Raw genomic sequence first — 25,989 nt, 5'->3', positions numbered from 1 at the left:
GCTCAGGTGATAGGTCCAGATAGGGAAGTGCCCTCAGCCAGACCTTGTCATCTCCCTGCTAATTCCATCTTGTTTTTCCATATGTTCTTATGAGAAGCAATCCCATTCCAGCCACGTCCCATTTTCCTGGCACCATCAAGTCCTTTCCTTTTTCTGAAAAAGCCCGTAGAGCATCCTACATGCGCAGTGTGCTCTCTTGATCTGAAATTGAAAGAATGTGGCCATTTTTCTGGCAGCCCCTCTTCCTCTCTCAGGGGAGGAAGAGTGCAGTTTTTTTAACGTCTTTCAAACAAAAAAAGCGTAGACGCTCTGTGGACTTTCCTTTCAAAAGAGCCAGTCCTCATGGCGCTACAATTTTTGGTCTCTGGCCCATTCTTTTGAAAGTGCAGGGGCTATGTGAATGCTCTATCTAAAGCAGATTGATCTTTCAATCCACCTTTTTGTGTGTGATCGTGATCTTTCAAAAGGTTGTGGTTTTTTTTCCCCTGAAGATCTTTCCAGCAGAACTTCTTTTGAAGGATCACTGTGGTCATATGGTGATAGACTCTGTGAAGGCTGATCCCCTCCCTGACACTTGGAGTACAGAAGGTTGGGCCCTGCAAGAGACCTTAGAAATACTTTGCCTTTCTAGGCATCTGCTTAAAAGCTTCCCAGGGTCACAGATTCCTTCACCCTGGGAGGTAGTTGCTACCACCCAAGTGAGGAAAACCCTCTTTAAAGCCCAGGAAGACACACTTGGGATGTCTCCCCAGGGGAAACCCCAAAACCTTAGCCCTCCCTTAGAGAGAGCTTGAAAACAAAGAGGAAGAAAACAAGCTGCAATCTGATAGCTGATGTTTCAGTCTTAGGCATCAATATACACAGAGACTTCTCTAGGACACATGAATCAAATAATTGCCTTAAGCCATTTATTAAACAAAAGATAAAGTACACAAATTGATAAATCGTATGTGGCTAGTAGGTGTAAGAGCAACTTTTTAAAAAAAGGTAGAGAAGCATGGAGTTATTTCCTTGGGATTCAATCGAGAAATTAGTGTGTAAGGAGGGGGTGGGAATACATCATTCAGCCTGAGAAGTCCCACACGATTCATATTAAAACTAACCTCATTGGATCTGTCTAAACATTTCCTTTCTAGTTACATATCTGTATGCCTAGGTCATGTTGTGATCTGAATATTTACTGGTATCATTAAACGTTGCATAGGCTTTAAACCTCCCCTCAACAGGTAACTGCTTCAATTTAAAAGATCTGTCTTCCCATTAGTTAACTTAGCTACTTGCCAACAGAGAACCACACGCTTTCTGGGTTTAACCCTTTATAGGCAATAGATTTCTACCCTCAACTATGGAGGGCTGTAGTATTGGGAGTGGCAGATGGTGAGGGCTGTGGGAAAGAAGGATCCTGGGCAGAGGTGGTGAATTATATGGGCCCGTTGTGCCTAAGCTATTCCTGGGGGTTGGGGGCTTTCTCTTCCTGGGCCTGCCTGCTGCCTCTTCAGTCCCTCCCCAGGTGCATTCCCTATCCTGGCCTGTCACTTCCAGGCAACTTAAAAGAAGCCAGGAGCCCCCACCCGCCAGCAGCACAATGGAAGTAGAGCCCCTCGGAGAGAACTTGCTCGCCTTCCGTACACTGCTGCTGCTACGTCCTTGCACAGGCAGGGTGTGGGGCAGTGTTTGCCCTCATTTTTTCCACGCGTGCCGAATAAGTTTTCCGTGCAGAGAGCTGGGCCGATGTGCGCCCTGGCTCTGCTAATCAGCTGGGCGGACGGACCCTGAATCTCTCCGGAGTGGCTGTCCAGGCACTCAGCTTACAAGGAATGCAGACGGCAGGCGGAGGCTGTCTCCACATGCTGCCCTTCCCTACAGCCCCTGGGCACTGCAGGGGCGGCACCTGCGGGAGCAGGGTGGGAGATTCCTCTGCTGCTTACCCAGCAGCTGCTGTGGGGGGGGGGTGCCCCAGGCAAGCACCACACACCCCCTCCTCTCTCCCTTCACTTGGACCCCCTCCCCCTCCCCAGACTTCCTCCCAGAGCCTGCACCGCCGCCTCCGACCGTCTCCGTGTCTGCACCTCAAATCCGCGCCCTCCCCTCCCCCCCCAGCCTGACCCCCCCCTCCCCCTCCGACAGCCTGACTTCCGCCACACCCCAGCCCGGGGCCTTTCACCACACCCCTCCCCCGGCTTTGGCAGGCCGCGCGGCGTCCGCTGCGGGGGGGGTGGGGGTCGTGGTGCGACGAAGAGGACGCGGGGGGGGGGAAATAAGAGCCGGACGTTGCTCGGCGACTGGGCATTGGCGGATCCCTCTTCCGGAAGTGACGTTAGGGGACGGCTGGGCGGGGCCCGCGGTGGTCGCGCGGCCCGGCGGTGACAGGGCCGCCGCCATGGGCAAGCGCGAGCGAGGTGAGACTCTTCCGCCTCCTTCCCTGCGTGATCCCCTCCCCCCACACCGCGCCCCCCGCCCCCGTGTGACCCGCTCCTGCCTCCGCCCGGCCTGTGGGGGCCGCGCCCGGCCGCTCGCGGAGATGGGAGCTGTTCCCCGCCCCCCCCAGTGGTCATGGGCTTCAGCCGCTGCGGGAGGGCCCCGTCTGTAGCCCTGAGGCCGGACCTTTGCTGGGAGCGCCTGGGAGCTGCGTGCGCGCGTGTGAGCGACTGGTGAGTGCGTGTGTCCGCGTGCACGTGTCACAGGTGTATAGGCGTGTCTGCGTGCGCGGGACTGGTGAGTGCGTGTGTCTGCGTGCACGTGTCAGGTGTATAGGCGTGTCTGCGTGTGCGTGAGCGACTGGTGAGTGCGTGTGTCTGCATGCACGTGTCACAGGTGTATAGGCGTGTCTGCGTGCGCGTGAGTGACTGGTGAGTGCGTGTGTCTGCGTGCACGTGTCACAGGTGTATAGGCGTGTCTGCGTGCGTGTGAGCGACTGGTGAGTGCGTGTGTCTGCGTGCACCTCTCACAGGTGTATAGGCGTGTCTGCGTGCAACTGGTGAGCATGTGTGTGTGTGCACGTCACAGGTGTATAGGCGTGTCTGTGTACGTGCGTGTGAGTGACTGGTGAGTGCGTGTGTCTGCGTGCGCGTGAGCGACTGGTGAGTGCGTGTGTCTGTGTGCGCGTGTCACAGGTGTATAGGCGTGTCTGCGTGCGTGTGAGCGACTGGTGAGTGCATGTGTGTGCACGTGTCACAGGTGTATAGGCGTGTCTCCGTGCGCGTGAGCGACTGAGTGCGTGTGTCTGCGTGCACGTGTCACAGGTGTATAGGCGTGTCTGCGTGCGACTGGTGAGCGTGTGTGTGTGTGCACATGTCACAGGTGTATAGGCGTGTCTGCGTACGTGCGTGTGAGTGACTGGTGAGTGCGTGTGTCTGCGTGCACATGTCTGCGTGCGCGTGAGCGACTGGTGAGTGTGTGTCTGTGCACGTGTCACAGGTGTATAGGCGTGCCTGCGTGCACGCGCCTGTGTGAACATGACTGGTGAGTGTGTGCGTATCTGTGCACACGTCACGCGTGAGTTTGGCAGGTGCACATCTGTGTGTCTGCATGAGTGTGACAGGCGAGTGTGACAATGCGCATGTCTGTGTGTGTGTGGCAGGTCAGTATGTGCCTTCCTGTGGTGGGCATATGGCCTAGAAAGGAGACCCCTTTTTTATGTAAGAGTTTGACCATTAATATAATACACACACTAAATGTCCTTGTGCGTCATGCCCTGGGTGGGTGTGATTGTTATGCAGAGAGCTAAGAGAAGTTGAGGCCCTTAAGGTATTGCTACTTGTGAAAGCTAAGACCTGGTGCATGCCTAAAACTTAAGTCTGCCTTTTTATGTCACTCAGACATATAAAAAAGAGATGTTGTTAATCTAACCTAAATCCTGGTGTAGACACAGATAAATCAGTAGAATAATCCTTCTTTCCACCTGCCTACCACTTCGGGAGTAGGTGACTTTATTACAGTGATGGAAAAATCTCTTGTTGCTTTAGTAAATGTCTGTGCTCCAGTGGTATGACTGCAGCTGTGTTGCTGTAGCACTTGCAGCATAGGGCAGATCTGGTGTTTACAAAATAATCTGACTAGAAGATGGTTTTTCCATTCTTCCACTTCTTAAATTGCTATATCTGGCCTTCTTGCCCAGGGGGCCTACATGCTGGTCCCTCTTTGACAGAGGACAGGGAGCTAGGCTGATTAGAATGGCCATACTGGGTCAGACCAATGGACCACCCAGTCCAGTATCACGTCTTCTGAAAGTGGCTAGTGCTGGATGATTCATAAAAAAAATTAACAGAACAGGTCAATACTGAGTGATTTAATCCCTGTCATCCAGACTCAGTTTCTGGCAGCTGGAATTTTAGGGAGACACGCCAGTGTGAGGGGTTTTCTCCTTGCTCGTGTTGGCTAATAACCCTTAATGGACCTGTTCTCTGTGAATTTACCTGTTTCTTGTTTGACCCCTGTTAACGCTTTTGGCTTTTGCGGCATCCCTTGGTAATGTGTTCCACAAGTTGGTTGTGCATTGTCTGAAAAAGTATTTCCTTAAATTTGTTTTAAACTCAAAGTTAATTCTTGTGTTATGTGAAGGGATGAATAATACTTCCCTATTGACTTTTGCCCCACCACTGATGATTTCACAGACTTATATTTCCTTTAGTCATCTCTTTCCTAAATTGAAGAGCCCCAGTTTTATTAATCTTTTTGTATGGGAACTGTTCAGTACCTCAGTCATTTTGGTTGTCCTGCTTTGTACCTTTCCCAGCTCATACATTTTTTTTAGATGGGGCAGCCAGAACTGCACACAGTATTCAAAGTGTGGGTGGCATTTTGTTTCTGTGGGTTTGTTTTTGTTTTCTGTTTTTTTTTTTTTAATTTATTACTTTTCTAATGGTTCTTAACACTCAGTTAGTTTTTTTGACAGTTGCTGCATATTGAGAGGATGTTTTTTGTGGAACTATCTGTGATGACTCCAAAATCTTTCTTGCGTTCTAACTGCTCATTTGGACCCCATCATTTTGAATGTGTAGTTGGGATTATGTTTTCCATTGTGCATTATTTTGCATTCATCACTATTAAATTTCATCTGCCATCTTGTCACGCAGTTATTTAGTTTAGTAAGATCCCATTGTAAACTCATTACTTTCTACTTTGAATTTAGCAGTTGTAATTTTGTATGGTCTGCAGACTTTGCCATTTTATTGTTCATCCCTCTGTCCAGATGATTTATGAACATGTTAAAATAGAGAGCTTCCACTACAGATCTTTTGGGACTCTTTTATTTACCCTATAGGGAGAGGGATAGGTCAGTGTTTTGAGCATTGGCCTCCTAAATCCAGGATTGTGAGTGCAATCCTTGAGGAGGCCATTTAGGGATTGGGGCAGATAGATGTTAGGGATGGTGCTTGGCCCTGCCAAGAGGGCAGGGGACTGAACTAGATGACCTCCTGAGGTACCTTCCAGTTCTAGGAGACATGTACCTCCAATAGTGTGAAAACGGATGATTTATTCCTATCCTTTGTTTCCTGTTGTTTAGCCAGTTATTTATCCCTGAGAGGACCTTCCCTTTTAAACCATATCTTTTTACTTTGTTGAGGGATCTTTTCAAAGGCATTCTGAGTCCACGTGCTCTGCATCCATTGGATAAGTCCTGTCCGTGTGTCTGTTTAACTTCCTCAAAGAATTGTAGTAGCTGTGTATGGCCGCTTCTACACGTGCACGCTACTTCGAAGTAGCGGTGCCAACTTCGCAATAGCGCCTGTCACGGCTACATGTGTTGGGCGCTATTTCAAAGTTGAAATCGACGTTAGGCGGCGAGACGTCGAAGTCGCTAACCCCATGAGGGGAGGGGAATAGCGCCCTACTTCGAAGTTGAACGTCGAAGTAGGGCACGTGTAGACGATCCGCGTCCCGCATCATCGAAATAGCAGGGTCCGCCATGGCGGCCATCAGCTGAGGGGTTGAGAGACGCTCTCTCTCCAGCCTCTGCGGGGCTCTATGGTCACCGTGTGTAGCAGCCCTTAGCCCAGGGCTTTTGGCTGCTGCTGCTGCAGCTGGGGATCCATGCTGCATGCACAGGGTCTGCACCCAGTTGTCGGCTCTGTGGATCTTGTGTTGTTTAGTGCAACTGTGTCTGGGAGGGGCCCTTTGAGGGAGCGGCTTGCTGTTGAGTCTGCCCTGTGACCCTGTCTGCAGCTGTTCCTGGCACCCTTATTTCGATGTGTGCTACTTTGGCGTGTAGACGTTCCCTCGCAGCGCCTATTTTGATGTGCTGCTGCCCAATGTCGAAGTTGAACGTCGACGTTGCCAGCCCTGAAGGACGTGTAGACGTTATTCATCGAAACAGACTATTTCGATGTCGCTACATCGAAATAAGCTATTTCGATGTAGCGTGCACGTGTAGACGTAGCCTATATCTTCTTGATGGGCCTTAATTGCTCAATGTATAGATATATTTCTATTTTAACTTTTGTGACTTTGCTTTCAGATAAGAAGAAATCTAAGAAACGTCATTATGATGACGACGACGATGATGAAGAGGAAACTCTTGGTAGAGAGTCTCAGGAAGCAGTTCCATCTGCAGCTGGGAAGCAAGTGGAGGAGTCTGGGATCAAAGTGGATGAATATGGTGCAAAAGACTACAGACACCAGATGCTTCTGAAGGGTGATCATTCCTCACGTCCACTCTGGGTGGTAAGTCCTGTCAAAGAGCTTTGGAAAGACTTCCTTTGTTTGTGGTAAATGACATGCAGTGGCTTCGGTGTGAATTTGATTTAGGTAGACTTAGAAAGGGATGCTGTGAGGAAGATAACTTTTGCTTAACTCCGAACAGCACAGATAAATGCTGTGCAAAGCAGTGCCCATGATTGCTCACAACGGACAAGGGACAAGATGCATTGGAAAGCTAGCGGAGAGGTTCCTGTTGTCTGGACAAATACCTTTTTCTGTACTAGGGTGTGAGGTCTGAAGGGTTAAAATGTGGGTCCCTGTCAATATTTTTTCCCCCCAGAGAAAAGTGGGGAATACAGGATGGTTAGAAATCCATGGCGGGGTGGCTGCGTGTGCACGTGTGTTCATGTGCACGTGCGCTCAGGTTTATATCCTGGCACCTACAGTAGAATTAGAGTTGTGATTGCTGCAATTCTGGGGCACCTGGCATTTGCTACTGCTGGGAGACGGGATACTGGGCTAGATGAACCTTTGGTCTGACCAAGTATGGCTGCTGTTATGGTATATAGGGTTCTTAGCCATGTCAAAATATGCTTTACTTACTGCAATCCACTAGTGGCGTAGTGAGGAAAAAATAAGAAATTGTGTGTCAGTAGGTAAATGGAAATCTTGATGTGAGTTTGGCAGTTTAAAACATTCTGAGCAAATGTTAAATTCTGACACAGTCCTAGTTTTGAATAGCAGGAGAGGATACTTGTACAGGGTGGAAGTGCTATTTCAGGAATCTGCAGAGCCAATCCTATAGGAAACTTATGAAGTAGGTAGAATTAAGTGGTCAATAATGTCAGTTCGAGAGCTAGGGATAAAAAAGGGCAGTATTCAGAAAGAATCTAGAGTAAGTAAACCCTTGATTTAGTGGACTAATACAGGGAAGGGGTGTCCGTTAATGCCGAAAGTCCATCATGTCCGAATGGTTACACTGTATGATGACGCACTGACCTTCCCAGCCCATCACTCACTCCTGTCTTCTGTCCCCTGCCCCGTTCTTCCCCTCACACCTCCGTCTCCCTCTCACAATTACTAGGAGAGGAGCTGAATGCTGGCCTGGATCCTTCCATCTCCTGCAGCTCTCAGCTCTGTAGCTCCTCTAGCCCCCAGCTCTGAGCCGCCTGCATGAAGGTAGAGCATGGCCGCCCCCAGCCTTCCAGCAGGCAGCAGCCTCCAACACTATGGCTGCTACTCAGTACCCTTGCAAGCAGTGGCGACTGGGCGCCAATATGCTTCATGTCCACAGGGCTGGGGAGGAGAGCTCCTGCGCCCCACCACAGCCCATTTCCCCAGCTCTTCTAGCTCTGGTGACCCCTCCAGCTTCGGCAGTTCCTCCAGCCCCAGTGTCAGCTCTGAGGAGTCTCTGGCATTTATTTGGGGGGGGAAAAAGGGAGTGGCAGCCAGTGTCAGTTATTTCTGAAGTCCGTTATATCGAAGTCGATGAAATCGAGGATCTACTGTATGCATTTCAGTCTAAACAACAGAAGAAACAAATCATTACAATAAAAGAAGTAAATAGAATGTGATTTTTTTTTTAAGTTATACAGTAATTTGAGTCCTGATATTGGAATAAAACAGCATAATATGGACAGTAATACCCTGACTCCGGCAGCAGCTTGTTTCTTCTGTGTGAAGGGGAACAGAAAGAAATGTTACCAAATTTGGGCCAGTTGTGCCAGGATATTTGGTGGGTAAATCTCCTGACCAACCCTGGCAAGCCATCTGTTGATGCCCTGTTGTATTTGTTTTAAATCTGCTGCCTGTCAATTTCATTGTGAGATGCCTAGTTCTTGTGAAGGGGTAATAAGGCTTCCTCATTTATTTTCTCCACGCCATTCATGATTTTGTAAAAGAGTTTCATGTCCTCCTTCAATCATTTCTTTTAGAAGAAGAGCCCCAGTCTTCTTAATCAGTCCTTATGTGGAAGGTGTTCCATAACTCCTAATCCTTTTTGTTGACAATTTCCATTCCTAATGTATCTTTTGTAAGATAGGGCAACAAGAACTACATCCCAATATTCAAGGTGTGAGTGTGCCATGGGTTTATATAGTGTCTTATGTTGTGTGCTGTTTTATGATCTGTCCTTTGCCTAATTCATAGTATTCTGTTAGATTCTTTGGCAACCACTGCATGGTGAGCAAATATTTTCAGAGAACTAACCAAGATCTCTTGAGTGGTAAAAGTTAATCTGGACCCAGTCATTTAGGCCGTGTTTCCATTCGCCCAAAACTTCAAAATGGCCATACAAATGGCCATTTAGAAGTTACTAATGAAGCGCTGAAATACATATTCAGCACCTTATTAGAATGCCGGCAGCCATGGCACTTTGAAATTGATGCGGCTCATCCAGATGGGGCTCCTATCTGCTGTTAGGAATAAGGGGATTTCGAAGTTGCCAGGGTCCTTTCGAAAATGGTCTCTGTCTGGAGGAGCCGTGCGGTGGTGAGCCATGTCCATTTCGAAGTGCTGCAGCTGCCGGCATTCTAATGAGGCTCTGAATATGTATTTCAGCGCTTCATTAGTAAACTTCGAAATATGGCCATTTCGCAGTTTTGGGCTAGTGTGGACGTAGCTTTAGTGTGTATTGTTGGGATTATGTTTTCCAATGTGCATTACTTTGCATTTACATACGCTGAATTTCAGCTGCCCCCTCCTTTTTGTTACCTTGTCATCCCAATTAGTGAGATCCCTTTGACTATGTCTACACTAGCGGGTTACACTAGATTCTCAAAGTGTTCTATTGACAGTAAGTCAACAGCACCCAGCACTTTTGTCAACAGCTGTATGCTGCTCCCTAGGAGGAATAACACCTCTGTCAACAGAGATCTGTCAACAGAAAGCCTCTCTGGACGTTCTGACAAGCCCTCTGTTGACAGACAGGGCTCCCAGGACACTGGGCAGCCCTGTCTGCCATCCTTTCATTAGGCTGTTTTGCTGATAGAGTGGCTGCGCAGTCTGGCTGCTGTCTCTCGACAGAGCAGATTGCTCTTGCAATCTGCTTGGCAGTTTGACCACAATCTGGCGACAGAAGTTTTGTCAGAAGATAACTTCTGATGGACAGTTATGTCAACAGCTCACTTCAATCTAGACACAACCTTTGTAACCTTTTCATAGAATCATAGAATACTAGGCCTGGAAGGGACCTCGAGAGGCCATCGTGTCCAGCCCCCTGCCCCAATGGCAGGACCAAGTACTGTCTAAACCATCCCTGACAGACATCTATCTAACCTGTTCTTAAATATCTCCAGCAATGGAGATTCCACAGCCTCCCTTGGCAATTTATTCCACTGTTTGACCACCCTGACAGTTAGGAACTTTTTCCTAATGTCCAACCTAAACCTCCCTTGCTGCAGTTTAAGCCCGTTGCCTCTTGTTCTCTCCTCAGAGGCCAAGAACAAGTTTTCTCCCTCCTCCTTATGACACCCTTTTAGATACCTGAAAACCGCTATCATGTCCCCCCTCAATCTTCTCTTTTCCAAACTGAACAAGGCCAATTCTTTCAGCCTTTCTTCATAGGTCACATTCTCTAGACCTTTAATCATCCTTGTCACTCTTTTCTGGACCCTCTCTAATGTCCCACATCTTTCTTGAATTGCGGTGCCCAGAACTGGACACAATACTCCTGCTGAGGCCTAACCAGCACAGAGTAGAGCGGAAGAATGACTTCTCGTGTCTTGTTCACAACACACCTGTTAATGCATCCCAGAATCACGTTTGCTTTTTTTGCAACAGCATCACACTGTTGCCTCATATTTGGCTTGTGGTCCACCGTAACCTCTAGATCCCTTTCTGCTGTAGTCGTTCCTAGACAGTCTCTTCCCATTCTGTATGTGTGACACTGATTGTTCCTTCCTAAGTGGAGCACTTTGCATTTGTCCTTATTAAACTTCATGCTGTTTACCTCAGTCAATTTCTCCAATTTATCCAGATCACTTTGAATTATGACCCTGTCTTCCAAAGCAGTTGCAGGCCCTCCCAGCTTGGTGGTATCTGCAAACTTAATGAGTGTACTTTCTATGCCAATATCTAAATCATTGATGAAGATATTGAACAGAACTGGTCCTAACACAGAGCCCTGTGGAACCCCACTTGTTATACTTTTCCAGCAGGATTGAGAACCATTAAGAACTGCTCTCTGGGTACGGTTATCCAGCCAGTTATGCACCCACTTTATAGTAGCCTCATCTAAATTGTATTTGCGTAGTTTTTTTATAAGAATATCATGCACGACTGTATCAAATGCTTTACTAAAGTCTAGGTATACCACATCTACCGCTTCTCCCCTACCCACAAGGCTCATTATCCTATCAAAGAAAAGCTATCAGATTAGTTTAACATCATTTGTTCTTTACAAATCCATGCTGGCTGTTCCCTATCACCTTACCACCTTCCAAGTTCTTGCAGATGATTTTTTAATTACCTGCTCCATTATCTTTCCCACCATTATTTTTCGTTTTAAAGACTCTTTTGTACTTAAATGTCTGTTTTGTACTTAAATGTTTTGTACTTAAATGTCTAAGTTATGGTCTGGCTATGGTCTGAAGAAGTGGGTCTGTCCCACAAAAGCTCACCTAATAAACTATTTTGCTAGTCTTTAAAGTGCTACTTGACTGCTTTTCGTTTTAAATGTCTTGAGTAATTTTGTATCATCTGCAAACTTGGCCACCTTGCTGTTTACCCGTCTTTCCAGGTCACTGAGTATGTTGAACTGCATTGGTCTCAACACAGATTCTTTAGGGACTGCTCACTGGTTACTTCTCTCCATTGTGAAAATTGATGATGATGTCCTGCTTTTTGTTTCCTATGTTTTAATCAGTTCCTGATCCATGAGAGGACCTTCTTATCCCATCTGACAGTGTGCATTGCTCTTACAACTGAGGACTTTGATTATGGACTAATGACTCCTCCTGAAAAGTTTTTGTGGTATTAACAGAAATTTAATGTGTCAGACTGGAAAAAACCTCATCAGTTCTTACAGTGCTCATAGAAAATGAGTTAAATGTAGCTTCTGGTACCATACGTAGCTCTGAATACCCTGCCATTTTTTATGGTTTTACTGCCTAAGGTGGATTTATGTAAGACAATAGATTTAAATTGGTTAGCAAGAAATCTTATTTTAAATCATCTATTTTAATTGTATTTTGTACTTGTTCATTTTCATTTTAGTTATTTCCTAAAGAAAGGTTCCTTTTTTTTATTTGTTTTTTGGGTTGGTAACCATATTGATTTGCTACAGAGCCTTTGAATAACACTTGGTTCTCCTTGTTCCTAACAAAGATACATTAGACCTATACACCTTTATTTAAGCAATTGTACAACTTAATGCGTTTGCACTCTCAATTTTATTCTTTATTATATTAAGAAACAGTGAATGATGCATTTCTTATTTAGTTGAAAATTAACTTATTTGTGATTTGTCGTGCCCTGTTCCAGCATTGAGCAACCGAGGCTGGTGAGTGGGCCACTGTGATGTAGCGGGGGATACGTGGGGAGGGGGAGCTCACAGGGGGTATGGAGGTCCTGCTGAGGGTAACTGAGGCAACCAGGTGACACCTGTGGACTGCAGACAAAGGAGGAGGTGGAGCCTGCAGGGTTTGAATTGGAACTGGGAGTTGGAAAGCAGTTAGTCTGGGCTCGGGGAGAGAGAGAGAGAGGGAGACAAAGGAGGGGGCAAGGCCCCAGCTCTGGGGTCCGCTCGGGGCCTCCTTTCCCCAGTAAGGATTGGACTGACTGTGTCTGCCTGCTGCACTGACTCTTCTGTATGACACTGTGTCCTGTCAGCTAATAAACCCGCTGTTCTCCTGCTCAGTGAGAGTCGCTCCTGCCTGTGGATGGAGTGCAGAGCTTGGGGACCCCTGAACCCCATCACAGCCACATGAGTGGTCCTCCTTCATTTCAGTGAGCTGCAGGATTGTCACAACCAAGACAGGCTTCTGGGACAGAGCAGTTTTGCTAAGTGTGCTTGTGGGGCGTGCTGATTGTTCCCTCTGCAGCCAAAGTGCTGCTACAGGTCACAGAGCTCTCCCAGTCAATATTGTATGCAGTCAGCACACACCGCACTTCACATGCTTTTGCTTTACATGTGCATCACTTTAGTAATATCGGTAGGAGAAAAACTATGTGGGCCGAAACCAGTGGAATCTGGCAACCCTGCACGTGGGCTACAGTAAACAAGATGTCTTGAGGGCCCCACACAGAATCGCAATAAGCCACTTGCGGCCTTCAGGTTGGCCACCACTAATGTGTTTGGACGGAAATGCAAATTCAGTTAAAAAAGAACCAAAACATTTTATTTTTTACTAGCAGATGTACCTGGGGGTGCTTGGCACTCGAACTGCAGTCATTTTTGATAGAAAAATGAAGGCTAGAGTTGGGGGTTCACAGGCGAGATGGGGCAGGGGGCTTAGGGCAGAGTGGTGGGAGGGAATTTTAGGCATGAGGTAGGGATGCAGAAGTCAAGGCAGGTGGGAGGTGCAGAAATTGTGGCAGGAGTCTCAGGGAAGGGGGACTTGTCGGGCCACCTGTGGCAGTGAGGGTGTCACAGTTAGGGCGGCAGTTCCTCCCAGCCCCCTGTTGCAGGTGAGAAACTGAGGCACAGAGAGGTGGGTGACTTGCTCAGTGTCACTGCCAATACCCTCGCACCTCAGGACTTTGTTGTCCTGACTCCTAGCCTTCCTCCCCTGCTCTTACCCATTAGAGGAAGCGGGGGGAGGGATAGCTCAGTGGTTTGAGCATTGGCTTGCTAAACCCACAGTTGTGAGCTCAATCCTTGAGGAGGACATTTAGGGACTGGGGCAAATAGATGTCAGGGATGGTGCTTGGTCCTGCCAAGAGGGCAGGGGACTGGACTAGATGACCTCACAAGGTCCCTAGGAGATGTGTATCTCCAATTATCTATCTATTTAGATAGGGTGACCATATCTCCCTGACCCAAATATGGGACGGGGAGGGGTGGCTCCTCCTGGCTGTACCAAGCTCCAGGGATCTGGGAAGGAGGCAGTAGCCACTGCTGCTCCCGACCCCACAGCCCCAGGAAGGAGGCAGCTACTAGTTCTCCCCAGGAGCCCCGGGGAAGCAGCAGCCACTGGTGCTTCCCTGGACCCCCAGGGAAGTGGCAAGGCCATGGCAGCTACCCACACTCCCCTGCTTCCCTGAAGCTCAGGGAAGTGACTCCCGCCAGCAGCTGCGCCTCCGCAACTGCTGGCGGAAGAGGTCAGCAGGGGAGGGCTCAAATACGGGACAATTAGTCCCTTTTAAAAAATAAGTCAGGACACCTTTTTGAGGTCCCAAATACGGGACCATCCTGCCTAATATGGGTTGGATGGTCACCCTGCCATTAGATCACTCTTCCTCCTAGGGCTGGGAACAGAACCCAGGAGTTTCGTTCTCTGACTTCCAGGCATTTCCTGGCCAGCAGCTCCTCCTGAAGGGGCTGGGGCTGTGTTCTCTGTGTAGTGACCTATCCTGGGAGGGAGAGAGGGAGGGTTGTGGGGATGTTTACTTGTTGGGTGGGGGCTGGGGCTATGTGGAGGGTGGCCTCCACCTGCCTACTCCCAGCCTGCAACCTGTGGAGTGTGGGCGCCACTCTGGGGGCAGCCCCTAGGCTGCTGTTGCCCCTCAGGCCTGCAGCTTCCCCAGAGTCTTTGCTTGGGGTAGTAGCTGCCCTGTCCTACACCTGTTGAGGGTGGGGCAGTGTCTGTGTGCTGACCCTGGCCTCCAGCTGGTGCCTCCCTCAGCTCCGCACTTGGGGGGCGCAGCACTTTGGGGGCTACCCCCTGCTTCCCATGGCCCCCTCTATCCTGCAGCCTGTTTTATGGGGCACTCTGAGAGCTGCCCCCCATCACCAGTGCCCCATGTTGCCTACAGGCTGTCAGGAGGTGGGCACCAGGTTCTGGGGGCTGCCCACAGCTCCCCCCATGACCTGCAGGCTGTCTGTGATCTGCCTCCCTTTGATCCAGCAGCCCCCTCTGGCCTGTTGGCTGTCCATTGGGGGATGAGGCAGGCAGGCTCTGGGTTTGGGACAAGGGAGCTACTTACTGAGTTCTTGTGCAGGCAAAATGGTGGCACCTCAGCCATGCTGGCATCTCTCTTGGTGCTGCAGCTGCTCCCAGTGGCCACTCTGAGTTTTTGCATCCCTTCTGTCTGAGCCCCGCCCTTTCACCTCCCGCCTCCTTCTGCCCCCTCCTTTTCCATGTTCTGAGAAATCCTGGGATTTCAGGCATTTCCCACTTTCCAGGAACAACCAAACCCCGGCCTTGGTTTAAGTTAGGGTAAGAGGAAGCTATAGACCAAATTTTGTGATGGTACCTTTTATGGTTTGAGAGGAGTTCTTGAACAAATATAGTACTGACATAGACACACTCTAAAATATATAATTATCTATATACAGAGAGAGATTAAACTACTTTAAATGTGCTGGGTACATCAGAAAAAAGTTAATCAAAAAGATTTTATATTTAAAACTGATTTAGTAAGCAAAGGACGTATGATCTGTTCTTAGCTAATTGAACTGATTGTTTCTGTTCTCCATGTCCTTCAGGCTGTTAGAATGAGTGGATATCACCGCAGTTTTTGTTCATAGACTGGATGAGAATAATAAGCTGTCTTGTTTTTTCAGCTCCCATTGATTTCTTAATTTTAAAAGAACTAATCATTGAACTGAAGTTGTAGAATAAACTGAAATGAAGAAAATATTTGCTCTGCGCCTGGAAAAGAAGCTACTGCTGACAAAAACTGGTTTAACACTTCAGATGCTTAACTAGTGACTTCCATTAACGGTTGGATTTTCTTAAAAAGTTGGCCTAAGATATGTTGTTTTTTGTATTTTATTTTAATTATTTTGCTAGAGTATGATAGGTTTAGGCTTTGATATAATTGTCAATTTAAAATTTTAAGTAGGTTTATTTTAAAAACAGCTATTTTAAAAATCTGATTTTTAAATAATAAATTTTATTTATCTTGGTAGAGGCACATTTTCTGTTTTTTAAAAACAATTTTTTTTTCTTTCACAAAGTGGTTTGTGATGGAAAAAGTGATGATGATGAAATCTCCAGGTGGCATTAATTTTGTTGCTGAGTTTATTTTTTTGTTTGTGTCTTGAATGAGATTAGTTTTCTTCCATAGGTGACTCTCAGACAGATAACAGCATCTTTTTGATTCCCTGTGAGGTACTCTCAGTTAAATAAGGTTGGTCTCTTTGCATAGGATGTCCTTAGTCCTAGTAGTAGAGAGGGCTTTTTACGTTTCCCCCACAACATCATTTCTTTAACACTTTTTATTCTTTTTCTGTTTTGTAGGCTCCTGATGGCCATATTTTCCTAGAAGCCTTTTCTCCCGTTTATAAATATGCCCAGGATTTTTTGGTTGCTATTGCTGAACCTGTGTGCAGACCAACCCATATACATGAATACAAACTCACTGCTTACTCACTTTATGCTGCCGTCAGTGTTGGTTTACAAACAAGTGACATCACTGAATATCTGCAAAAGCTGAGCAAGACAGGTGTACCAGATGGAATAATTCAGTTTATCAAGGTAAGACCACTTCAGTGGCCGAGTCACACTCCATTGTCTCTTTGTGTCTCTAATTCCCATCTTATCATCTTCTTGCTCCGTTTCGGACAACAGGGAAGCACCCTCCTCATTCTATCATCCTCCTTTACCCTTATGTTAGCATAAGAAACAAAGCTTTCAAACTGTGACAGACTGAAACCGGACATAAAAATTGTGTGTTTCTGATTGATTTCTCCCTGTGACATGTACACGTGTCTAAAATACTAAAAAGTATCTTTTAAGTAGGTTTGACCCATAAACAGAAAATTTCAAGTAATAATCTGATCTTGTAACCATTGTTCATGTAATGAATTTAATTGGCATCAGTAAGTACTTCAGCATCTGGCACGAAGTCTGGAATCACTCTTGCTATATGTTGTAAAATGGCACAAAATGTACAGACCTGCACTGTTTGAACAGGATCAGAGTTACATAGGGATTTTTGCATTTAATATTAAAGTTAATGCAGAGTTGAGGTTGCTGTATTAAAATTAAAATGAAAAATCCAAAATCCAGGTTCCAACAGCTGTATTAACATATCTGTGTTGCATATCCTGTATGTTTGTGGAATATATTTTTGTATTAATGGAAATATAGTAATTACACACTTAAAAGCAGTGTAGAAAATAGTCAAATCAAGAATTAGGGACTATGTCTTATTTTTGGTTAAAAAGATTCTATAGCCTGTACAAACTGAGTAGTATGGCAAGGTTAACGTTGCGATACAAATTTTAATTTAACTAAGCAATCATAGCTTTACATTAATGAAACAGGTTTCAGTTAATTGCCATTATTATGCAATAATAACATATTGCTTGGAAGGAGGCAGTTCTGTGAAAAAGATAAGTGTAACTTTCTTTTAAGCAAAGGAAAAAAGCACGTGCTTCTTTGGGATGCAGGGACATGACATTGTACCTTTCAGCTTTAACTCTCAGTGGAAGGGACGCTGTTCTGTTTTTGATTAGCACTTAGCACAGCAGGGCCCTTGTCCTTGATTTATACTCCTTGGTGCTATGATGCTGCTGCAAATAAAGACTGTTGCAGGCATTGCTTGGCACCTACTGTAAGCAATCTTGTTACCAGCAAATAACCATGACCTATCTAGGTCCTCCAGGTCTCTCTGCATGTGGTTTATGAGACTGTAGATGCTTGTGAAAGACCTCATGGCTTGGCCCTAAAACTTTGTGAACAAGCTGCTATTTAGACAGATATTACCAAAGATACCAGACTTGAAAGTGAGATTGCTGTCCTGGAATCTCTGCCACTAAATTGTGGGGTAGATTATTTATCCTCACTTCTGTATCTAGGAGAGGAGTTTCTCCAATTTTTCAAAACATCCAGTTCTTACCAATAACTAAACAGACTTCTTATGTAGTAGGATGTGAAACTTCTTGAGCAGCTCTCATCTTTGCTACCCATAAATTTAGCAGCAGCCCTCTGCAATCCCATGCACGTCATGTTTGATTTCAGCTCTTCCTTGTATTTCCCATTTGTTCTGGCTCATATTGATCCTGTATTAGTCTTGGTGAACCATTCTGGTTACACAGCCAGGAGTATGACATATACTTGTGCTGTCACTGACTCAGCCACTGATTTATTATGCTGAATTTGAATTGATTGTTCTGCTAATAGATACTCTTGTCTGTTTTAGCTGTGTACTGTCAGTTATGGAAAGGTAAAGCTAGTGCTGAAACACAACAGGTAAGCAACTTTTTTTTTTGAGGGAGGGAGGGGTCAATTTTTTTATTCATCTAGCTTGTAGAGCTATAATATAGAAATTATGTGTTTTAAGTTTGATTCAGTGGTAGTCATTGTATTTAGCGTGTTTTGCTTTTTGTAGTCTTCAAACCAAAAGCGCTGATTTATGTTAATTGACTGTTCCATCTATGGTCTCAGACAGCTGAGCTGAAAATGTTTTACAGTTCTTACAAAAGCTATAGAAATGTACACACTTGAAAAAAATACAAAAATGCCTCAGTAGATAGGGCCCTTTTCATTTGCATCTTAATATCTGAAGAAATGCTTCTCATTTTGGCTTTGCCATCCCTTTACAAGAGAGCTGATGCACTATCAGTCTGTTGAGTTTATTCAAGGGAAGGTTAAGGGGTGACTTAATCATAATCTACAAATATTAGTTTGGGGAAAGAGATATGGTGGTAGAAACCAGCATAGAGATATGTAGTAGAAACAAGTATAGAGAGGTCCTGTGGTTGGAAGCTGAAGGCAGGTGAACTCATGACTAGAAATAGGGTATACATTTGTGACAGGGTAATTAGCTATTGCAACACTCTCCTGAGAAATGTGGTTAGTCCTCAGTCATTTGAGAATTTGATCAGGACTGGGTATCTTGCTAGCGAGAAAGGAACTTAATTCAGAGACCACGTGCTGAGATTCTTTGGTTTCTGTTCTTCAGGAGGTCAGGCTAGAGGATCTGAATGGTCCCTGTGATGGGTTGGATTACAGAAGTGCCCTTGGGATTTTCATCTGGTGTGCTTATCAAGATACTGAAGCTGCTTTCCTGTCCTCTGCAGTTCCCTACCACACTGTTTACTATTCCAGACGTGATTGGTGCAGGCTATCCACCTGGGAAACTTGGCTGAATTAGAACTGGTGGGTGGCTATGCAATCTGTGCACCTTTGGTCAGGGTACAGGTTTAGACAAGGCAGTTGCCAGACGCCAGCAGAACCCCCATTTGCAACCTGAGATGGCTGCTGGAAACATCCAAGACTGAACAGGGAGAAGGACTGGGCCCAAGTGAGGGTGGCTGCCTAGCTTGTGAAAGAGAGAAAACTGTTAGGGGAACAATTGGCATGTAACAAGTTTCTTAGTGTATTAGAATTAACTGGTGTGTTTTGTTTATTTTGGCTGAGTGACTTACTTTGATCTGTCTGTTTTCACTTGCAGTCACTTAAATCCAACTTTTTATACTTAATAAAAGCCCTTTTGTTTATTATCAAGCCCAGTGTACATAAGAGTTACCAGGGAGGAGTGGGGAGTAACCACTGTGCTATCTCTTTCGTTGACAAAGAGGGTGAATTTATAAACTTCTATATAGATTAAAAGGGATTTCATCGGCGTTTTGGTTGCTTTTGGGTGTTGGGTTTTAGATGCTGTCAATGGCTGTGTAGCTGAACTGTCACAGAGTTGAGCTGGCTCAGCACCCATGTTGCTCTGCTGGGGGTGGTAACCCCAACTCTGTGCCTTGCCTGGGGAAGACCAGAGCTTCTGGCTCAGCAGGACAGTGGGTGGCAGGAAGCCCCAGAGGGCAGGAAAGTGGGCATCAGTGGCTTGATCGGCAAACCAGGTGACAACCACAAGGGGACTTCTCTGATGCAACCCCTCACAGTTCCTTTTTGTATTAAAATCTATTCCCTATTTTACATATGGGGAAAGCTAAGGTCTGATGGGAAGTGACATGCCTGAGATGCCATAGTACATCAGTGGCAGAGTCAGAAATAGAACCCAGATCTCCTGACTCTGAGACCTGTCTCTATTGCCTCCTTTTTTACCCTGCCTGTTTGGGTAAAATAGAGATCCACCATCCTTGCCAGAGGATGTTGTGAAATGCAAGACTCATAACAGAGTTTAAAAAAAAATCTAGACACATTCATGGAGGATAGGTCCATCAGTGGCTATTAGCCAGGATGGCCAGGATTGGTGTCCCTAGTTTCTGTTTGCAAGAAGATGAGAATGGGTGACAGGATGGATCACTTGATGATTGCCTCTTCTGTCCATTCCCTCTGGGGCACCTGGCCTTGGCCACTGCTGGCAGACAGGATATTGGGCTAGATGGACCTTTGGTCTGGCTCAGTCTGGCTGTTCTGTTCAATACTAACTTCAGGAGTTCTCCTTGAACCACCGTCCACTTCTCCCATTCAAACTTTTGTCAGCTTGCATTTTAAACCAGACTCTCCAATGAGCACCTTTATTGTCAAGTTGCAAAGAGAAGAAACAGTTCCAGAACTCCCAGAATGAGGGTTTCATAAGTTATGCTTTATACTAAGGGCTTTGGTGTCTCACTCCATGTCTTCAGATTCCTATTCTGCTATCGTCCCAATTAGGTTTGAAAAGAATTGTCTTCTTAGAGATGGACTGTAAAGTGGATAGATTTTCAGGGTTATCTAAATGGTGCTTTTGGAGTCTTTCTAGTCTATTTAACCTTTGAAATGGATTACTCAGGAGAGGGTACTTTTAACAGCTACACTATGTGGTTGATTTGCCATGAAAAGATCTGTGAAAAGGTCTCTGTAGTAATAAGAGTTGTTTTCAGCTTAACACACATAAGCAATGGCAAAGATGCTAGACCTTGAGTGACGCCATATGGAATCACTGTCAGGTAGATTGAAACTTTGATGCTAGTACTCTGTTAGGTGCTCAGACAAATTCTCTGTCAAGCTGCATAACGTGCTGTGAGCTTCTTGGAGCTGCTTCTGTAGTTCTTGTTTGTTCTTTCCTTCTAGGTATTTTGTAGAAAGCACCCACCCAGAAGTCATTCAGCAGCTCCTTCAGGACAGTATCATCAAAGAGTGTCGGCTGAGAAACGCTGAGGGAGAAGAAACAGAGCTCATCACAGAGACGTTCATGAGTAAATCAGCCGTACGTTGGTATTCAGGGTCATCTTCTAAAACACTGAGCTACCTTTTTGTGGGGTTGTACATACCGTTGAATATTAGTTTTAGTACATCAGAAGCAGAAAGCCTGCTAAACAACCATTGGGGCCACTGGATGATTGAAATGCTAAGGGAGCACTCAAAGATAAGATCATTACAGAGAAACTAAATAAATTCTTTGCTTTGGTCTTCACTGCTGAGGATGTTAGGGAGACTCCCAAACCTGAGCCATTCTTTTTAGGTGACAATCTGAGGAATTGTCCAAGAGCGAAGTGTCATTTAAAGGAGGGTTTGGAACAAGCTGATAAACGTAATAGTAAAAAGTCACCAGGACCAGATGGCATTCACCCAAGAGTTCTGAAAGAACTCATTTGAAATTGCATAACTCTTAACTGTGGTTTGTTATTCATCTTTTAAATCAGCTTCTGTTCCTATTGACTAGAAGATAGCTAATGTGACTCCAATATTTAAAAAGGTCTCTAGAGGTGATCCTGGCAATTACAGACTGGTAAGTCTAACATCAGTACTGGGAAAATTAGTTGAAACTACAGTAAAGAATAAAATTGTCAGATACTTAGACGAACATAACTTGTTGGGGAAAAGTCAACATGGTTTCTCTAAAGGGAAATCATGCCTTACTAATCTACTAGAGTTCTTTGAGGTGGTCAATCTGCATGTGGACAAGAGGGATCCAGTGGATATATTGTGCTTAGATTTCCAGAAGGCCTTTCATAAGGTCCCTCACCAAAGGCTCTTAAGTAAAATAAGTTGTTCTGGGATAAGTGGGAAGATCCTTTCATGTACTGAAAACTTGTTAAAGGACGGGAAGCAAATGGTAGGAATAAATGTAAGTTTTCAGATTGGAGAGAGGTAACTAGTGGTGTCCCTCGTGGGTCTATACTGGGACCAATCCTATTCAACCTTTTAAAAATGGTCTGGAAAAAGGGGTAAACAATGAAGTGGCAAAATTTGCTGATACTAAACTGTTCAAAATAGTTAAGAATGAAGCAGACTGTGAAGAGTTTCAAAAAGATTAAACAAAACTAACTGATTGGGCAACAAAATGGCAAATGAATTTTTATGTTGATAAATGTAAAGTAACACACATGGTGGAAAAAATAATCCCAACTACACACACAAAATGATGGGGACTAATTTAGCTATAACCACTCAAGTGAGAGATCTTGGAGTCATTGTGGATAGTTCTCTGAAAACATCACTCAATGTGCTGCAGCAGTCAAACAGGGAAACAGAATGCTAGGCATCAATAAAAAAGGGATAGAGAATAAAACAGAGAAACGGTGGCTACAGTAGCCCATGCCTTTTGGAAGGGGTATGGTAATGAACCACTTTGGCAGATTCTAATGAGGCAACCTCATTAGCATAATAGTTGCTGCACGCATTTCGAAAATGCTGCTTTCGAAATGCACACTGCCCACATAGACAGGGGCCTTTTGAAAAAGGACCCCCCGGAGTTCGAAAGCCCCTTCTTCCCAAAAACCAAATGGGAAGAAGGGGCTTTCGAAATCAGGGGGTCCTTTTGAAAGGCCCCGTCTACATGGGCCGTGTGCGTTTCGAAAGCAGCACTTTTGAAATACATGTGGCCACTATTATGCTAATGAGGCACTGCATATTCATGGTGGTGCCTCATTAGCATCTGCCAAAGTGGCTCAATAGCATACCTCTTCCAAAAGGCGGGGGCTAGTGTAGCCATGGCCAGAATGTCTTATTGCCTCTATATAAGTCCATGGAATGCCCACATCTTCAATATTGCATATAGATGTGGTCATCTCAAAAATATATATATATTGGCATTGTAAGAAGTTCAGAAAAGGGCAACACAAATGATTGGGGGGTTGGAATAAGTGCCATATGAAGAAAGATTAAAAGAAACTTTTCAGCTTCGGAAAAAAAAGACTAAGTGGGGATATGATAGAGGTACATAAAATCATGACGTGTGGAAAAAGCAAATAAGGAAAAGTTATTTACTTGTTCCCTTAACATAAAAACGAGGGGTCACCAAATGGAATTCATGGGTAGCAGGTTTAAAACTAACAAAAAGGAAGTTTTTCTTCGTGTAGCGCACGGTCGTCCTGTGGAACTCCTTGCCAGAAGTGGCTGTGATGATCAAGACTTTAGCAGGGTGCAAAAAAAGAACTGGATAAATTGATGGAGGCTAGGTCCATCAGTGGCTATGAGCCAGGGTAGGTAGGAATGGTGTCCTTAGCCTCTGTTTGTCAGAGGCTGGAAATGGATGTTAGGAGAGGGATTGCTTTCATGATTACCTGCTCTGCTCTCTTCCTTGAGGGCATCTGGCATTGGCCTCTGTCAGAACACAGGATCCTGGGCTAGATGGACCTTAGGTATGTCTCGATATGGCTGTTTTTGTGTTCTAATATCTGCAGTGGTCTTTGCATGCTTCCTCGTGTTACAAATATTGCACATGCTCTGTGCTTCATTAATAAATCGTTGCTCTGTGAGAATCTCAGATGGAATGTGTAATTTCTGTTCCAGATTTCCAAATCCAGTGAAGGAGATCCTTCAACATCACAAGGGGCTGACACTCAGAATAAATCAGATGTCCCAGCCGACTTGTTTGAGTTTTATGAACAGATGGACAAAGATGAGGAAGAGGAGGAAGAAACACAGACTGTATCTTTTGAAGTCAAGCAGGTAAATCTGTCTTAATCCCTTGGCATCCATGGTCGTGGTGAATCACAGTGCAGGCAACTGGATGTGGAGTTGCTGAATGCCATATCCGAAGGCTTTTTCTATTGTTTGGGGGCCCTCTGAGGCATAAAGATTTCTTCACCCGTTTCAGAGAGTTCCACATCCCAGAATCTTCCCCGGCCTGGTGGGAGGGACTGGACACTTCTCCTTCCCTGGCTGACTTGAGCAACGTTCTCAGGCTGCAGAGCAGTTGCAAAGGGTTTGGTGGGGGTAGGGGAGCCTCCCTTGCCCCACAGTACGTGAATGTGCTACCTCTGTGTTAAGTGCCTCACATACACTCTCATGCTGATCAAACCTGCGTGATTACTTGAAAATATTCACATAGTCTGAAGGTAGACTCTAAATCGTTTGCATGATTTGCGTGACTTCACATCTCCTTCCAGTCCCAGCAGCGTCTGGCAGACTGTCCTTAAATGTACCTTGTCTGCTTGTTCTTGTTGGCTGTTCACTTTTGCTGATTAGCATACGTAAAGGTGGCTTGCATACACAGCCTATGGCTACGTTTACATTTAAGAAAAGCTTTGAAATGGCCATGCTAATGGCCAAATTGAAGAATGCTAATAAGGCACTGAAATAAATATTCAGCGCCTCATTAGCATGCGGCTGGCTGCTGCACTTTGAGAGTACCGTGTTTCACTCGTGCGCTGCTCATCTACAGGGGGTCCCTTTCGAAAGGACCCTGCAAACATTGAAATCCCCTTATTCCTATCAGCAGGTTTCAGAAATCCAGAATGGGCTGTTAAAAGCTTTGCCTCTTTTCTAGGAAATGATTGAAGAGCTTCAAAAGCGTTGCATCCATTTGGAGTACCCCTTGCTGGCAGAGTATGACTTCAGAAATGATTCAGTGAATCCTGACATTAATATAGACCTGAAACCCACAGCTGTCCTCAGACCTTATCAAGAGAAAAGTCTAAGGAAGATGTTTGGGAATGGGCGTGCCAGATCTGGCGTTATTGTTCTGCCATGTGGTAAGCGTTTGGATTTTGGCCAAGTTGAAGCAAGGTCTTACACGCAACGTGATGTCATTTCTCTGGTAACACAATTTGTGACAGCCACTGATGCTCACTTCCTGAGAGAGGGGGTGTGTGGATGTGGGTATGGGCGGGTGTGTGTGTGTGCGGGCAAGACAGAGAGAAGAACTGCAGGGAGTCCCTGTCCATGGATCAAAGAATCAGCTGCTGGCAGCCATTAACACCTTCCAGCATAACAATACGTTTATCTCAGTTCCACTGATTTCCCCCAATAGAGTTTTAAAATATTAACACCCAGAATGATTGATCTTCCAAATAGAAAGGAAAAAAAATGACGTGAAAGCAGGTAACATATACTGGGTCAGACCAGTGATCCTTTTGGCCCAATATCCTGTCTTCAGACAGTGGCCTGGTCAAAGCTATGTGCTTCCAAGAGAAAGAAGGGTTCAGAGCAATCAAGTGATTCACTTCCCTTTGTCCAGTCCCAGCTTCTGGCAGTTGGAGGTCAGGACTACAGTCTTGGCTAATAGCCACTATCCCCGTCCATAACATTTCTCTGTGCTTTTTGAACACTGCTCTGGTTTTGGCCTTAACAGTTCTGGTAGTGAATTCCACAGGTTGATTGTGTGGAGAACCATCTCCTTTGCTTATTTGTGTCTTTTAAGCCTGTTGCTTGGTTTTTTTTTTTCATCCCCTGCATCCTGGTTCTTGAGTTATCTGAAGGAGTAAATAACACTTCACTTCAGTCATGATTTAGATCTATCAGATCCTTTCCCAAGCTGAAGTGTCCCAGTCTTTTTCACCTCCCCTCATAGGGAGGTTATCCCATAGGTTATTTTCATTGCCTTTCTCTATATCTTTTCCATTTCTAATATCTTCTTTAAGGTGGCATGACCAGAACTGCGCACAGTAGTCAAGGCGTGGCCATAACATGGGTTTATATAGTGACATTATGATATTTTCTGTTTTATTATTGATCCCTTTCTTGATGATTGCTAACATTCTGTTCGCTTTGTTTGGCTACTGCTGCTGCACATTGAGCGGACTTTTTCAGAAAAACATCCATGATGACTTAAGATTTTCTTTTGTGAATAGTAACAACTAATTTAGATCCCACCCCTTTGTATTGTGACAAAACTGCTCTCCAACTTTGGTGGGTCCCGCGCTTTTAGGCAGATTGCTTGCCTCAAAGGCTCACAGCACCCCTCAGTTTAGGCCCCTTCGCTAAGGCACCTGCTTGCTGGACTATTCTCATCACTGGCCAGTATGGGGAAAAGTGGGGAAGACCAAGATAAGCGGCTTGCCATGTGAGACAAGCTAACCCCTGCCTGAGCCTGCAGGCGGCATGCCAGGTGGGATTGGAAGGTCCTGCTCAGAATAGGAGGTTGGGTCTGCTGGGAAAGCAGCAGGGGAAGCTGCAGAGGGATTCAGCGCGCGAT

At 45.5% G+C, this 25,989-nt stretch overlaps 1 protein-coding gene across 2 annotated transcripts in view; it reads left to right on the top strand.

The window, feature by feature from the left end:
* Positions 1-2,312: 2,312 nt before the first annotated feature.
* Positions 2,313-25,989, top strand: part of ERCC3 (ERCC excision repair 3, TFIIH core complex helicase subunit) — a 53,323-nt gene continuing 29,646 nt past the window's right edge. The window contains exons 1-7 of one of the 2 annotated variants that reach the window (XM_075001717.1): positions 2,313-2,399; positions 6,458-6,663; positions 15,984-16,220; positions 17,890-17,939; positions 20,700-20,835; positions 23,364-23,522; positions 24,343-24,547. In XM_075001717.1, coding sequence (XP_074857818.1) covers positions 2,381-2,399; positions 6,458-6,663; positions 15,984-16,220; positions 17,890-17,939; positions 20,700-20,835; positions 23,364-23,522; positions 24,343-24,547 — 1,012 coding nt within the window. In that variant the 5' untranslated portion in view covers positions 2,313-2,380. Of the gene's footprint in view, positions 2,400-2,546; positions 2,652-6,457; positions 6,664-15,983; positions 16,221-17,889; positions 17,940-20,699; positions 20,836-23,363; positions 23,523-24,342; positions 24,548-25,989 lie in introns of those variants that run through there. The other variant, XM_075001719.1, reaches the window with a different exon arrangement.

This window comes from Carettochelys insculpta, chromosome 8, assembly GCF_033958435.1.
Source record: "Carettochelys insculpta isolate YL-2023 chromosome 8, ASM3395843v1, whole genome shotgun sequence".
NCBI lineage: Eukaryota > Metazoa > Chordata > Testudines > Carettochelyidae > Carettochelys > Carettochelys insculpta.
This window is presented reverse-complemented; position numbering and strand designations above follow the sequence as displayed.